The sequence below is a fragment of the Podarcis erhardii genome, assembly GCF_964252035.2.
Source record: "Podarcis erhardii genome assembly, chromosome: 10".
In the NCBI taxonomy this organism is placed as follows: domain Eukaryota; kingdom Metazoa; phylum Chordata; class Lepidosauria; order Squamata; family Lacertidae; genus Podarcis; species Podarcis erhardii.
Genome location: NC_138500.1, coordinates 41,513,847 through 41,530,254, shown reverse-complemented (window position 1 = coordinate 41,530,254; position 16,408 = coordinate 41,513,847). Strand labels below are relative to the sequence as shown.

The 16,408-nt window shown below is 40.5% G+C and overlaps 1 protein-coding gene across 6 annotated transcripts in view; it reads left to right on the top strand.

Moving 5' to 3' along the window:
- ACSS3 (acyl-CoA synthetase short chain family member 3) overlaps positions 1–16,408 on the top strand; it is a 69,686-nt gene that overhangs the window by 34,877 nt on the left and 18,401 nt on the right. For all 6 annotated transcript variants that reach the window (XM_081878581.1, XM_081878580.1, XM_081878579.1 and 3 more), the window contains 4 exons: positions 3,921–4,016; positions 6,859–6,922; positions 13,597–13,678; positions 14,630–14,752. In XM_081878581.1, coding sequence (XP_081734707.1) covers positions 3,921–4,016; positions 6,859–6,922; positions 13,597–13,678; positions 14,630–14,752 — 365 coding nt within the window. The remainder of the gene's footprint in view (positions 1–3,920; positions 4,017–6,858; positions 6,923–13,596; positions 13,679–14,629; positions 14,753–16,408) is intronic.

The following is a 16,408-nucleotide window of genomic DNA, read 5'->3' as shown; positions in this document are numbered from 1 at the left end:
CTTTAAAAATATGACTTTCAATAATTTATTGCCTTTTCTGACAGAATCATTGCTTTGCAGTTGTTGTAGTGATTTTCTTGCCGTTAGCTCTCCTGATTTCTGACAGCTTGTATGTGTAACAGAATTAACTGGAGTCCACAAAGTGCTTTTTCAATAGTGATAACAAAGTTACTAATAGTTCTTTACCTGGCAGGCTTTTATCAAGGTAGATTTGGAGAGCAAGAAACCAAGTAGGCTAGAGCAGGGGGCTGTTGAAATTGCTGTGGGAACTACAAAATACCAATTTCACAGAGGAAGACCTAGACATGCTTAGGTCCTTTCTCCTAAACAAAACAAAACAAAACACCTGGTCAAAACAACTACATTGGCCACTAGCCATTATGACTGTATTGGAAAATATGCTTATGTTGTGCTTATGCTTATGTTGTGCTGCAGATATCCCATAGGCAACTGTCAGGCCATTATCTGAACAGGGTAGTGGACTATATGGGCATTTGGTCTAATCCAGCAGGCCTATTCTGTTCTTCAAATGGGGGGGGGGGAGAGCGAGAGCAATGAGAAATTTACCTTTTCCTATGCCACCAGTGAAGTTGTATCATAATTTGATTGAGACCGCTGCTGTTTTTCAGCATCATGCTGTTAAGAAGTTCATTAAGGACGATTTCATCCATTCTAATCCCTTGGAATGGAATAATGGTGTCTTTTTCAGGCCACACATGATCATTGCGTCATCTGTTAGCCAAACCTGCTTTCTTTTTCAATGACAAAGTTGATATTTATCAAACATCTTAACTAAAATTACAGTAGTGCTTTATTGATGTTCACTGGGGGACTGATAACAGCTTGAGGGTAGTTTTTTAATGACAAATCTTGAAATGAATTTAGTGTGTGTTTTAATCCTCTGAGTAGGCAGGATGGACTGTGCTTTTGATTATGGCAGTGATTTCTCATTACAAAGTTCTCATTACTTCCATGTTGTTATACACATACAGCATGGTCGTGAAAGAGATGCACCTACAGATTTATGCCAATGGATTTGTAACCTTAGGATAAGGAATCTATATATAAATGACTAAATGCACCCTAAGTAATTAAACAAGTCGCTTTAAGACTAGAGGAGCTTGAGGCAGTAACAATGTCCATTAGGTCAAAAGGTGCTATTTTTTACTTCCCTGAAATTGAAGTGAAACTGATGATTGCTGAGACCTATTTGCATGTACTGTCTTAATGTACATGTAAACTATATTAATGTTGGGCACAGCTTTCCTAACTGTCAGCTGACCTAACTGTCCTAACTGTTAACTTTCCTAACTGTCAACTGACAGCTGCCACTGTCTCCAAAGCAAAGGAAGAAACTAACCATCAACATCATGTTAGTTGTGATGGGTAGAACTACAGAAATTTTAGGAGTTGCTTTATAAACCAGAAGGTTCAGCTATGTCAATTGGTAAATTTAGTCACTCAATGTAACCTTTTTATATATGTATTACAAAAGTATGCTTGACTGCCATATGTTTGCCTAAATCAGGCATCCCCAAACTTGGCCCTCCAGCTGTTTTGGAACTACAATTCCCATCATCCCTAGCTACCAGGACCAGTGGTCAGGGATGATGGGAATTGTAGTCCAAAAACAGCTGGAGGGCAGAGTTTGGGGGTGCCTGGCCTAAAGGCTTAAAGGAGTCCCACTGGAAACTTCTTTTGCTCAGATCACATTGAGACAAGTATGAGCTTTCCCTTGGCTCCTACCAATTTCTTGAAACCTTATGGGTTGTATCACAGAACATTAGTGTATGCTGCAGTTTTCTGTTTTCATCATTCTTCTTGTTCCTTAACTCTCTCATTGAAGCTCCATGTCACCTTCTTTTCCCTTCCTCCCACCTTCCTGTTTCTTTATTCTTGTCTATGTTCCATTCCCCTCCTCTTTGGGTTTCACTTCCTTTTCATCTCTTCTTACTACTGCCTTCTCTCTCTCCCCCTTTCCATTTTTCCTTGCTATTCATTCATCCTTCTTTGATCATTTTCGAGTGCCTTTTTAAGGCCTTGTCCCTGGCTTACGTCTTCTGCCCTTTCCCACTTGAGACTCTTCAAGCTGTGGCATTAGCAGCTTCTTCTGCTCTTATCTCTCTTGTTTGAGATTCTGACCCCTTGGGCAGCTTTTCATGCAGCACAGCTGCCTTCTGAACTGGCCTCTAGTGTAGATTGCCTAAAGGAAGGATTTGGTTTTTTGAATTTCCAGTTTGTCCTTGGTTCATATTCAAGGTTCTTTACTTCTTCCTATGGTGTGTTGAGGCATGAAGACGGAGGCATCTTCAAGGATGGGCAGTGGGTATGGCCTATTAACTGGAAGTTTGCAAGTAAATGGGTACAGTTGGGTGAAAATTCTGAACTTCTTTAATTTTCCAGAATGATGCTATGCGATAATGGAGGAACTTATTACCTTCCAAGAGGAGGTAAAGACCTCTCCCCTAAATTTCACTGCATTGTTGCCAGCTAATTCCGACTAGTAGCTTCAGTGAATATACACCTGGAAAGGACAAAAACCCCAAACAAATAAGCATTTAGATTGATATACAAATGGCAAAGTAACCAATTTCCAAAACCCCAACTTATTGACAATTTGACACCCTTTGGAAACTAGTCATGAGAGTGGAAACAAAATTTAAAAAATTTCCTTCCAGTAGCACCTTAGGTAAAGGTAAAGGGACCCCTGACCATTAGGTCCAGTCGTGGCCGACTCTGGGGTTGCGGCGCTCATCTCGCTTTATTGGCCGAGGGAGCCGGCGTGCAGCTTCCGGGTCATGTGGCCAGCATGACTAAGCTGAACCAGAGCAGCGCATGGAAACACTGTTTACCTTCCCGCCAGAGCGGTACCTATTTATCTACTTGCACTTTGATGTGCTTTTGAACTGCTAGGTTGGCAGGAGCTGGGACCGAGCAATGGGCACTCACCCCGTTGCGGGGATTCAAACCGCCCACCTTCTGATCAGCAAGTTCTAGGCTCTGTGGTTTAACCCACAGAGCCACCCGCATCCCTTTCATGTGCATACCAATAACAAACTTAGTTGGTCTCTAGGATGCTACTGGAAGGAATTTTTTTTTTATTTTTTATTTGACTGTGGCAGACTAACACGGCTACCTACCTGTAACTAGTCATGAGAGTGCCACAGATACTTATCAGTGTTCAGTTTGCACTTCATAAACTTAAAACCTGTCATTCAAACTTTGCTTCAGGTAGCAATTTCAATTCCCTAGTAGCTTTAGAGATTTAATTTAAATCCTTGCATAATATTTTCTCCCCTGCCCTGCACCACCAAGAACTCGTTGTTGCAGGAGCCCTGAGAAACTGATCTTAACAGGAGTCACTTAAGCTATTAATAATTCTGGCACTACCACCAAAGCAGACGGGCATGTCAGTGATCCATTGCTTGCTCTTTAGTTGTCTTTTTGAAGCCAAGTGAAATTGGTAGCATGATTCATGTGCTTTCCTGAACTGATGTCTGCTTGAGATGTAATTTCACAGGACTGGCCAGATGAGTCTCCTTGAGATCCTTTAGGGCAATAGCTCCAGTTTTATGAGAATCCTTAAAGTTGACTTGCCATCTAAGGGCTGCTTATAGTAATATATCACACATGCTGTTTTCTATGCATCTAAGCTCAATGGACAAAAGCAACTCAATTTTTACACAACCACACATTGTTGATTAGATATTGGTATCTGTTCAATGCTAAAATGGGGGCTAGCTATCAACTATGTGATATATTCTGTTTGAGCTCTTTTTGTTTGTAATAATGACAACTATCATTACCTTGCATATAAGGACATTTTCTTATAATGTGGATTTTAAAAATGCTTGGTTGATCAATTAATATTAAGTCATTAACTACCAATCTTATGATATGTTCTGCTTCTTGTTTTACAGAAACAGGATCTCCAATAACAGCTTCTTGTGTTGGCTTAGGAAACTCACTAACTCCTCCCTCAGGTCAGACAGGAAAACTGGTGCCTGGATACAATGGTAAAGTTATTACAGTATTATTATTATTCCTGTAGAATGCCCTCCCATCAAATGTCAAGGAAATAAACAACCATCTGACTTGTAGAAGACATCTGAAGGCTGCCCTGTATAGGGAAGTTTTTAATGTTTGATGTTTTACTGTGTTTTCATTTGTTGGAAGCCACCCAGGGTGGCTGGGGCAACCCAGTCAGATAGGTGGAATAATAACAATAACCATAACAACATGTATAACATTATAATATAGTATTAGCTTACCAGCTCTAAGAAGCACATGATTCCTCACAGGGTGCAACACCAAGACGACATTTAAAGCTGAAATGCTGCTGTATTTAACAGTTGAGGACCAAACCCATTATTGATCTGGTTTCCTTGGCCACTTGAAACTTTTTTTGTTCTGTAGCAACATCTCCATTTGTCAGAACACACTTTTTTTCCTGTTCTCAACCTGCAGCTGTCCAGTTTTGGAATTACACCATGCCCCAATAATTCCCTAATGTAGCAATAACCTATATTCATCATTGCCAGCAGGCATAACAGACTGTAGCATGGATGGGTGTTGCTTCCATTTTCTGCTTGGAAGTCACCTTGAATGAACCAATCCATATGGGCTGCCACATGTGGGTCAGTAGTTCTATAGGCCCAGAAGCCCAAGGAAGTCACTTACGGGCTGAATTGAGGGAGAAGATGAATCCAGAAGCCTGAGGCCACTTCTGCAAACACAAATCTTACCTTGTACATGACCCCACCTCCTGGGCAAGTTGGGTCTGCTTGTGAAACTGAAAAGCGACTGTTTTATCAACCTAGCCCAAAAGTTCACAGACACCTTTGTATGTGGAAATGCATAGATTTTGCTATTTATGGCAAAGCTAGGGCAGCCTCTGCATATAATTGACTGCTTTTAATTAAAGGGCTGCTGCCGTGCTGTTTCTTTTGTGTAATTTTGTGTAATTATTGGTGATTTTATATATGTATATAGTTTTAATTCTATTTTTATCAATGCTTGTATTTTAATATCTTTTTCTACATTTTTAGTTGCTCTTGTTTTTATCTGTATGCTGCCTTGAGTTCTGCCAGGGAAGGCGTGGTATAATAATAATAATAATAATAATAATAATAATAATAGGAATATGTGTACAGAGTTGTTTCTGATGTTGTACTGGGTACTTTGTGATTGTGGAAACTCTGGGTGATAGACCATTCCCACACCTTCCTGCAGCCTTACTCCTTGGCTAGGGGGACCCTTCAGAGCAGAGAGTACAAGGGGAGGAGAAATGGAAGCTGCCTTGTGTGAAATTGGATATTGTTCTTTGTACATGCATCAGGAGTGCCAGCAGAAACATACACAGGAGGCCATGACATCAGAGGGCAATTGTCCTCATCAAAACTGCCATGTACTCTGTAATGCCCTGTTTGAGAATATGAGCAGTGAACAGATGTCCCCATTTCAGATATTGCTTTTTGAACTCTGTACATTAAATAGCACTTGTGTGTTTTATAGTGTGTAAAGATGTTGCTAGCTAGTCTAGTCAGTGATCCCCAGAAACATTTTTTTTAGTGAAAGCAAATGCCCATTGAGCTCCGCAAGTGTCTAGCTGTTTTTAATTTAAAGTTACCTGCTTTCCACTTATACCAGGAAGGCAGTTTTCTGCAGAGGCTGATATTTGAAAGGAATGCTAAGCACATTATCTTTAATGTTCAGCATTAAAAAAAAAGATTGCTGTAGGAAATGTAGGCTTTGAATCCATATAAAGCATGAAAGGCAGTAGCTGCCTCTAGCCAGGAAAACAACCGAACAGAACATGTGCAACCGTAAGATTAGGAAAGCTGCAATATTTTTATAACTAGAATTATGGTTTGACCAAAATTATCTAGGGATTAACCTGTTCTTCACATGTAATTGATAGTGTACTCCTATTCATATTTACTCAGACATAAGTCCCATTAAGTTCACTGGGACTTAGTACCAGGTAAGTATTACAGGGTTGCAGGCTGAGATAACTTTAAGATCAATTTCACTTGCCTGAGAATTGCTCAGTTAATTGGAAAGGAAAGAGTTGACTGGTTTTGTAAAACAAAGAAATAGGGCAGGATAGTTGAAGGTTGAAAAAGTGCAATGTTTTCTTGCCCTTTATTGGCAGAAGAACCAATAATTATGAGGTGGAAACAAGATCAGACTTGGCACATTAAGTCAAGAATGAATGTGGGGCATGTACACTCCTTTTCCACTCACACACTGGGTTCAGCGCTTCTAGTTAACTTTAAACCACAGTTTCCCATTACATCCAAACTAATAAATAAGGTTTTGCTCTACAGCAGATAGGAATGAAGTGAAAAGTGGGGGAAGTGACTGTTGTGGGCTGAGACAGGAAGTGCAGTGGCTGTAAATACATACCCTCTGGGCTCTATTTGACCTTTAAAGACAGATGAAATTAGGTGAAAACTGCCACTTTTTGTAAATTGCCATCTATACCTCCAAGTGCTCTTTAAACCGCATCAGCTCCTGTGTAGTTGTCTGTGCTTGTTGCTGTGCCTTGCATCTTAAACCACTCTAAAAATAAGGTATCTCTTGCCCTCTGATAAAGGTAATTTACATTCCAGCTTTGTCCAGCCTTCCTCTGAGTTGAATCTGTAAATTAAAACTAATTTTTCAGTCTGATCTGCAAAAACAAGAGCCCCAAGATAGCCTAATTGGGCACTGCAAATGTTTTGTAATTGCTTTCCTCAAGTTGTGTTTTCCATAGCAATTAAGCTCGAAGCTTTCCTCTGTCTTGAACACTAGTAAAGAGGGGAGGGGAGGAAAAAAATATATTTTTGTGAATCATTTTGTCTTTTTTTCTTGCAGTGATGATTCTGGATGATGACAAGCAAGCTGTAAAAGCGAAGACTTTAGGAAATATTGTGGTGAAGTAAGCAGCCCACAACCTTTCAAGGGATTAATGCTGTAAAGTAGACAGAAGGAGTGAGCCAAAACACTGTGATATAATTGAATATTGAATGAATATACTTACTGATACTGACCACAAATATTACCCCTTTGGCCAGTAACATCTACCTCTCTAGAGTTAAAACAATTTTTTTTCGACATACGAACTTCCCTCTCTTTTGCTCAATTAGGGGCTCTTTGCAGAGGCTGCTTGCTGCTTCATTGATCTGTTTCAGCTTCTGTAACAGTACCATTGGAGAATACTTGAAAGCCAATCCTCATTCCATGTGGGAGCTTAATTGGAATTGAAAGAAAAGGTCCAGGCTTTGAAAGATGCCATTGCAGAGAGGGAGAACTGGTTTTGTAAAGGCCAATTCCAGCTAGTTCAAATTATGAGTGTTGGGTGTGGTGGTTCCTTCCTCTCTGCTTCTGAGAACTGTACCATCTTTGTCATTGTTATGGCTGGTTGGCTTCCTAGAGAGAACGTAATCCACAGCCTAGCACAGGAGGTCCTCTGTCTATTTCTGGGGCACAGCCAGACAACTCTTGGTTGTCTTCTTCAGTACAGACCTGGGAATCTGGCAGGTTGCTGTCTTTATGAAGTCCCACTTGTTAAGCCCCCTTCATGCATTGATCATGATTAACTGCAAACTTGGCTGCACCAGTGACACTAACTACTCTGATGTTGCATGGCTTCCTTGACCCTGCCTGCAGTTTCAGATGTTGAGCAAGGGGCACCTATGCTCATAGACCTCCACATGTATAGGTTTCTACAGATGGAGCCTAGTTAACACAGGGTTCTTTGGAAACCTAGACATGTGGAGGCTTGCATGCATACACTTCCTCTGCTCAGACACTCATGCTTAAAGCATGAATGTCAGGACCGGGTGGCGTGGAAGCTGCATGGCATTGGAACAAGGCTCTGTTGCTCCTTTCAACTTCTAGTGTCATGTCAAAACATTTAACTTTCCCAGGCCTTTTAAATGGCTATGCTTGTTCTGCACTATAATTTCACAATTCTATTGCTGCCTCTCATTGTTTTTAATTCATTATGAATGTTGATTTTTGCTGTATTTGCTGGTGTGAACTGTTTTATTTATTGCCCCAGAAACCATTGGGATGAAGGGCAGTCTAGAAATGAATAAATGAATAGACTCATATAGTCCCACACACATTTACTTGGGAGTAAGTCTCATTTAACTCAGGCTTATTGCACAGTATTGTTCTGTCTGTGCTTCAGGGACTCTGGCATGTTCTCTCATTGAGAGTGTCAAATTTCCCCCCACACAATCTGGTGAGAAGGAACAAAATTTTCTTATGAGTGAAAAATTCACCTAGACTACCAATTCTGACATTGTTTTTCCTCATGTCCTCCAATTACTTTCACAATGCACACTCCTAATGGAGACAGAATTTATGTAGGAACCAACCCATTATTTTTCTGTTGTGGTTCTTTCATATTAGCCTATGATTCTATTATTTTGCATCTCCAACCAGGTAGGTTCATGAAAGAATAATATCTTGCATAGCATCTTTACACAATGTGAGCTGGGTTTCTCATCTCCGTTTCTGCTTTCCTACCTGTTTTTCAGTTTCTACTGCTTCTCCTTAGGAGCTCACTAAGCTTCTGCTACCATGGAACGTGCTATCTGCATTTTTTGCCTGATTTGCTGGTAATACTTGAGGTGACTATTCTTTTGCTCAGCTGATTACCACTGTTTTAGCTTCAGCTTTTCTTATTTTCAGCATTTCTGTTGCTAATTGACAGCAAAGCACATGTTTAACTAATGCTCGGAGGCATTATTGCTTTTATAGGAGTTGTCTGGACAATGTTGGGTCACAAATGCAACATCTGTGGCTGCTTTACATCTTATCTTTTTTGACACATGTGCCAATCGAGGCATGCATGCAACATGCAAATGGAAGCACCTGTGGCTGTTATCGAAACACAGTGCTTGCATTTGCACTTAATGTTCAGACTTCCAGAAAGAATGAATGAATGATCCAGCTTTGCTCATCCCCTAGTGCAAACAGGATAAACAAACCAGCAATAAACCAGAGCTTCAAATTGGTACCAGTAATGCCTTGTTAGGGATTCAGAAACCATAACCCATGGCTTAGATGTAATGGGAAGCCAAGGTTTCCTAGTTGGCTATGTCACTTATGCCAGTAGAGCAGCAAAGCAGCATGCTCATTCCTAATAACCCACAATAAGCCATTCTAGTTTATTGTTTTATGCAAGTATGGCCACTAGGCTCTTACTGTTGATGAGTAAATTCATCACAGCACTGTACTTTGCAGTGAAGGGGAAGGTGCTTGCTCCCACATCAAAGTTTAAATATATATATAACTTGAATACTTGTTGGTTTTCCCCACAGGAGAAGGTGGAATGTAAAGGCAAGTCTCTCTTTGTTTAAGTGTGCATGCAAAACATTTTTGCACCTTTTCAGTTGCTTGTCAAACATAGCTGGCAATGTTTGTATGCATTAATTTTTTGTTATCATTAAGGCCTACACAGTGTGTTTAACAAAGTGACTGGCATGCTGCCCATTGCTTAAATATTAGATAAATCTAAGGTACTCCCCCACCCAAAAAAGCCCCCCAGTTTGGTATGATACTTTTAAAAAAATGTAATCAAACCCTAGTGTTTCAAAGGGAGGCTAATTCCAATAAAGTTATCCTGAGACGGTTTCTTTTTTTTGTTTTGCAGTTGTACAAAACACCTATGTTGTTGTTGTTTTTGAAAACTTGCATGTTCAGAGCGTCAGTAGTTAGAGGAGCACACTGGTTTAATAGTTCTAAGGAATAATGCTTTTCCGTAATTCTCCATATTGACAGACAGGGTGCAACTTCAGTATAGTGTGTGTTAGAATGTAAAACTACTATCCAAAGCTTTAAAATGCTGGGCTAACTTTGGAATTAATCTCTAGGTTTTTGTGGGGTTTTTCTTTTCTTTTATACTAATAAATGCTGAGTGTAAGCTTGGCCTTTCAGGCAGTTGATTTTCTGATGATTTCAGGAAAGGTCTTAATCTTAAAGTGTCACGTTGCCTTCTTTGCAGCATAGCAGGCACCACACTTTCTGCACATATTGTCTCATTCCTGCTACAAGCTAACATTCATGTCACACTAAACAAACCAATTAGTGTCTATAGTGCCGCAGGAATTTTGACTTTGAGAAACCTCAAGAAGCACTTTGTAAATATGGATGGAGGAAAAAAATCAGGGTTTGTGGGGTGTGTGTAATGACACATTCTTCTAAGACTTAACTATTGCTAAGTTTTAGCACAAGCGGTGTGCTAAATACAAAATGTCCTTACAAACTTTTGCATTTTCAGTTATGTATGCATATCTATTCTTGTTACACTTGATGTGACCCTGTTGCAAATCTCCAGATGGAATTAATTTAACACCTTTTTTATTTCTGCTCTATTGCACGCCAGCTTTTTAAAATTTTTATTTTTGGAATTCATACGGGTGAAAGTCTGTGTGTGCCGAGAGGTGATGGGCTCTCTTACTTAATGGCTAAGCTGAAAGGAGCAGAATAAAACCAAACAAAAAAGCCCCAGGGGAATCGTTAATGGCTCTGTCAATGAGAATTGTCCTTCCTCTCTGTCACAAGGACTTTTTAGACAGTTAAATAAATCAACGGTGCAACTATGTTACCGGTTATGAATTACTGTCCTGTTGGTACCCTGAATGCATACAAGGTAACTTCTGTTTCCTGAAGGTTTCATTTAATACAGATGCATCTTGACATGAGATTACAAGTTAGGCAACATTTTATTCTCAACTCTGTTGGAACTGACCATTGGGCCTGCTTCAACAGGAATTAGAACCCAAGGTTCAGTTCAGCCAAGGTACCTCTTATCCATGGGTAGGCAAACTAAGGCCTAGGGGCCAGATTTGGCCCAATCACCTTCTAAATTCAGCCCGTGGACGGTCCAGGAATCAGTGTGTTTTTACATGAGTAGAATGTGTCCTTTTATTTAAAATGCATCTCTGAGTTATTTGTGGGGCCTGCCTGGTGTTTTTACATGACTAGAATGTGTGCTTTTATTTAAAATGCATCTCTGGGTTATTTGTGGGGCATAGGAATACGTTCATCCCCCCCCCAAAAAAAAATATAGTCCGACCCCCCACAAGGTCTGAGGGACAGTGGACTGGCCCCCTGCTGAAAAAGTTTGCTGACCCCTGCTCTTATCTTTCAGTATTGTGCAAAGCACTTGAAACATTTAACCACCTTTGGAAGCAGTCTTCTCCCCACTGCTCCAGGAACACAAAACAAAGGTTGTGGGTAATGGTACCATAGTGAGCTAAGGGATTTTGTGATGACGGAACCTGTGGCTGTAGAGGCCTGAAACGGTTATGATATCATAGAGCTTTTCACAAGCATTCTAACTTGTCAGCGATGAAAGCTATTTGCGGAGTGCTAACAGTCTCCTATGAAAGACTGTAAAAGTCACCTGAGTTGAGATTAAGCCTCACACATTCCCTATCCCTAGGAAAGGAATAGGCAGTGTGGGGAAAAATGAGGACTGATGCTGAATGGGCAGAGACAGAGAGAGATGCTAAGGGGACAAGGGAGCCAGAAATGGGAATGTCGGTGAAATGGAATAAGCTGCCATGTGAACACAGCCTCAGGAGGGACTGTGAACTGTTGAAGAGAAGAGGGTTGTTTGAAAAGGAAGCCTAAAGTGCCCAGGACCACGGTGTAGGGGGCTAAGGAAGTGTGGGCCAACTTCACTCTGGGTGCCCTTCGTGATTAGAAGTTTGCGTTGTCTTGGGAGTGTTATTCCCCTGTCTGCTTTTTATCATTACCTATGTCTCTATTTTGTGGCGGTGAATTAGATTTTAGGCAGAGTGTAACATACTCCCAGGAGGAACACTCCCTTTTAGGGGGACATCTCCTTGTATTTTTCTACAACAAATTCTAAGGTCATAAAAAACATGGCTGTTATTGTTAAAGGAAGTTTGAAGAATATTGATGGGTTATCTGGAAAACATCAGTTGATGCCGTTTGCAAGCCATTGATTTATGACAGTGTCAAACAGAAAAGTGAATTCAAGGGGAGCCTTCCCCTCCCTCACTTTTTTGCTGAGATAAATGGGAATCTTTCTCATGCCCTCTACCACAAAAAAGTGTGCCTCTGAAGTTTTGTCACTTAACCTCGGGTTAAGAACTTAATTCATTTTGGAGGTCCGTTCTTAATCTGATACTGTTCTTAACCTGAGGTACCACTTTAGCTAATGGGGCCTCCCACTGCTGCCGCCGCCGCACGATTTCTATTCTCATCCTGAAGTAAAGTTTTTAACCTGAGGTACTATTTCTGGGTTAGCAGAGTCTGTAACCTGAAGCGTCTGTAACCTGAGGTACCACTGTACTCGGCTAAGGGAGCTTGGCCACTCTCTTTTTGCACTAGGATTTGCAAGTTTAACTAAAGACAGTTCTCCTGGGCTGTACCTGAGAAGGGAAGTCACTGCCACCAGCTCTTTATGGTAGGGATGGGGCATCTCAGACCCAGAGCCTGAATTGCAGCCCTCCAGACCTCTCTTGCCAGGCCTAGGGACTCTTCCCAGGATACAGCCAATGGGGAATTGAGAGGCTCCTCTCTCACACATACCCATAGCACTAAGCAGTTTCTGGGAAATCATGTTGCTTATGTATGCGCCTAGCTCTTGGGACATATTGAGAAACATGTAGAGACAGTTGACCATGCACATATTGCTTAGTGGGTCTGGCTCATCTTTGTTCTTGTCAATTGGCTTATTACCTGCATGCAGAGACACATCGGTTTTAAGCAGTCTGCTTGTTTTGTTCACATGTAGTTCACATCTAGTGCAGGTGTAGTCATATTTTTCCATGTTGGCAGACTCTGTGAGCACTGTATTTGTAATATTTTAACATCTGTTTTCCTTTAGTTAACAACTAAACTATTTTTAAACTATTTTTAAAATGTAAACCAACACATAATATTGTGAATGGTGAATTGATGCTTAATTATAGTTCTCCCCCCCCCCCCATAATGCTGCGCTTCCAGTTTAGGATAAACACTGGTGTGATAGGTGTTTTTACACAGATTAAAATTGAGGATTCAGTACAAAAAAAGGTACATAGAATTGGGAGATTTATAAGTGCCTGATTAGCTTGCACATTAGGTGAAAATATTCAGGATTTGTAATGGGCGTGGTGGTGGGCATTGTGTCTTATGATAGGAGAATGTCTTTATAGTACAAGAAGCTACCATAATTTGTGCAATGGATTTGTTAAAAATAGATTTCATCCCCATCTCTGTTTTTACTATTATGGGAAGGAACAAAGTAAATCCCTGTATCTTCCAAAAATATTGAGCTGACTTGAGCAGCAAAAAATTAAATATTTGGGTTGGAACTGATTATTAGCTACATGTGTGACATAAATATTTCATATTCTTGATCAGAATGTTTCAATCCTTGACCAGCTCCACTAGACTTGTAAAGATAGTTGCTTTTGGCTTCTACCCTTCCAACACATTTCAGGAGATGACTTTTTTTAAAAAAAAAAACAACCCTTTAGTCGCCATTGTGTAATAATCTTGTAAAAACGATCTGTTCTCCTTGATCGCCTTGTTCCAATTTAATTTTGTGTGTTTGTGTTTGCTTTTTTATTTAAATAACAGGCTGCCTTTGCCTCCAGGAGCCTTTCTGGGCCTTTGGAAAAATGAGGATCTGTACAAGGAAATATACTTCCAGAAATTTCCAGTAAGAGGAGTTAAAATGAACTAAATATGTAGTAAGCTATCTTTGGCTCTCTAGAATGAAGCGATGCCATATTTTGGGATGCTGTTTCCCCCTCTAATTGACCATGCTGGCTGGGGTTGATGGCTTCTCAAAGCAACTGGAGATCAGCGTGTTGCTTACCCTATGTAATAGAATAGATATATTTTGTAATGCTCAAGAAATACTTTCACTCCCCTTCTCCATAAATGCTGCGCACTGTAGTGTAAGAATCCCATTCATGCCCATGTTTGCATATTCTTCTATTACTCTTCCACATGTCCTTACTAAAGGCCAGCCGGCTTCTTATGGGATGTGTGCAATGCTGGCGTGGTGAGATAGCTCAGTCGGTAGAGCAATGACTCGTAACCTTGAAGGTCGTGGGTTCAAGCCCCACACTGCACAAAAAGATTCCTGCATTGCAGGAATGACTCCAGTGGTCCCTTACAGCTCTACAATTCTCTGATTCTATGGAGATTGCACATGAGGCAAACAAGGCATGTGCTAAGCAGCTCTACACGATACTGTTAAGAACGTAAGAGTTCAGTCCAAGGCCCTTCTAGTCTGGCCTTCTGTACCCACAGTGGCCAACCCAATGCCTACACAAAGCCCATAAGAGTGGCATGAGTGCATTTCAGAGGCTTATCTCCAGTATTAGAGGTAACATCACTGTCAAGATTAGTAGCTGTTGTTTTGCGGAAAAGCTGCTATACGAGATGTGGCCTGTAAAGACTGGACAGGAACCTAGGGTTATTTTGGAGTAATGCTAAGGATGGGAATGGTGGTTAAAGTGGTCCAGATCTTTGGTAATTTTTGTTGATGTTTCTGTATTTAAGGAACATCAATAAAATGAGCAATAAACATCTTTTTAAAGTATTACTGATCTCAAATATTCTGATATATTTTTTCCCTTTCCCCTCTTGCTTTTGCTCCCAGGGGTACTATAATACTATGGATGCAGGTTATATGGATGAAGAGGGCTATTTGTATGTGATGTCTCGAGTGGATGACGTGATAAATGTTGCAGGTCATAGGATTTCAGCAGGCGCAATTGAGGAGGTAAATGCAAAGTGGTCTGTAAAAATGCTTTAAAATTACATGTTAAAACTCCAGCTAAGATTTAAATCACCAGTGGAGGATGTTTCCACATTGCTGCTGCTTATGAATGGTATTAAGGTAATGTGTACAAAGTCACTTTTGTGTCCTCCCTGTTCTTGCCCCTAGGCATTTTAACAGCGAGAAGAACAGTGGCATACATTTTTAAAATCTGACTAACAAAGTACAAAAGGTCTTGTATTATCCAGCACAAAGGTGTGTTCTTTTGAAACTTATCTGAGTGATTTGTGGTCCACATTGGCAACTTCATAACTTCAGGAAAGCCCTGATACCAGGGACTGGATTCTGAGTTCCCTCACTGTCTGCAGGCCACTCTGACAGGGGAATGGGGCCAAAAACCTACCTGTGGGTCACTTGATGTCACTTTGATGTCAAGTAACTTAACTTACTCTCCCCTCCATGCTACAAATAAACATTTTTTTCCTGTGCTGATAAGACTTGAATTCAAGCTGTGTCTGCAAATAAAGAATTGGAAGCATACTAAGGTCACATCCACAACATACATTTAAAACACGTGGTTTCTCCCTAAGAATTCTGGGAACTGTAGTTGGTTAAGGGTGCTGGGAGTTGTAGCTCTCTGAGGGGTAAAACTACAGTTTTCAGGATTCTTTGGGGGAAGTCATGACTATGAAAGTGGAACATATGTGGTTAAAATGTATTATCACCATCAATTTATTATGAAGGGACTGTGCAATAAAGCCCCAAAACTCAGATACATTTAAGACAAAACTAAATCTCTGAGCAAAGACCCATATATCCTGCTGAGAAAGCCTGCCAGAATCAAAATGTATTTATTTGTTCCTGGAAAATGCAGATAATGGGTACCTGTTCATATCTCAACAGGAATGCTATTCTATAGATCACTGAAATCCCTGCTCCAACTTATTGCAGAGCAGGCCTCTGGATCTTTGGAACTTACAAGAGAAACTCTCCCACAGACCACAGGGATCTGCTAGGTATATAAGGGGTAAAGTGGTCTCTCAGATAACCTGGTCCTGACACGTATGTTAGCACCAACACTTTGAAATTGGCCTGGTAGCAGATGCATGGCATGGAGGTGACCTAAGAGTGTTCCTGATTCTTCCTTTGCATCAAAAGGTTTGGCACTTTTTGAATCTCACACCTTGTAATGTCACTGTGCAGGGCCACAGAAAAAAGGAGCTAAATTAAAAAAGTACCAACTTTTTGATGCTTGAACTTTCTTGTTCCTGGCATCATATATGATGGGAAAGGTTGGCATGGTTTGTCTGAGATGGCCTGGTGGACCACCCACCAAGTCTTGGCAGGCCTAATCAGGCTGGGGGTGGGGGACTAAGGTTCACCATGGACTTATATACTGTCTTATTTCCAAATAACTTGAATAATAGTAAAATGAAAGTAAAGGTGTAAAGTAAACTGAATCCGGAAAAAGAAATAGGGTAATGAATGCCAAGGGAATAAATGCAGCAACACAATAATGCTTCCAGGCAAAGAAAATAATTAGAGCAGATGAATGAATGAAATAAAGGGCCTATGATGAGACATAGGTAAACAAATCATTACAGTAATCCAAACAAGATAAAATTAAAGTATGAGGTGTGTCAACAGGTGGAAGGGTGA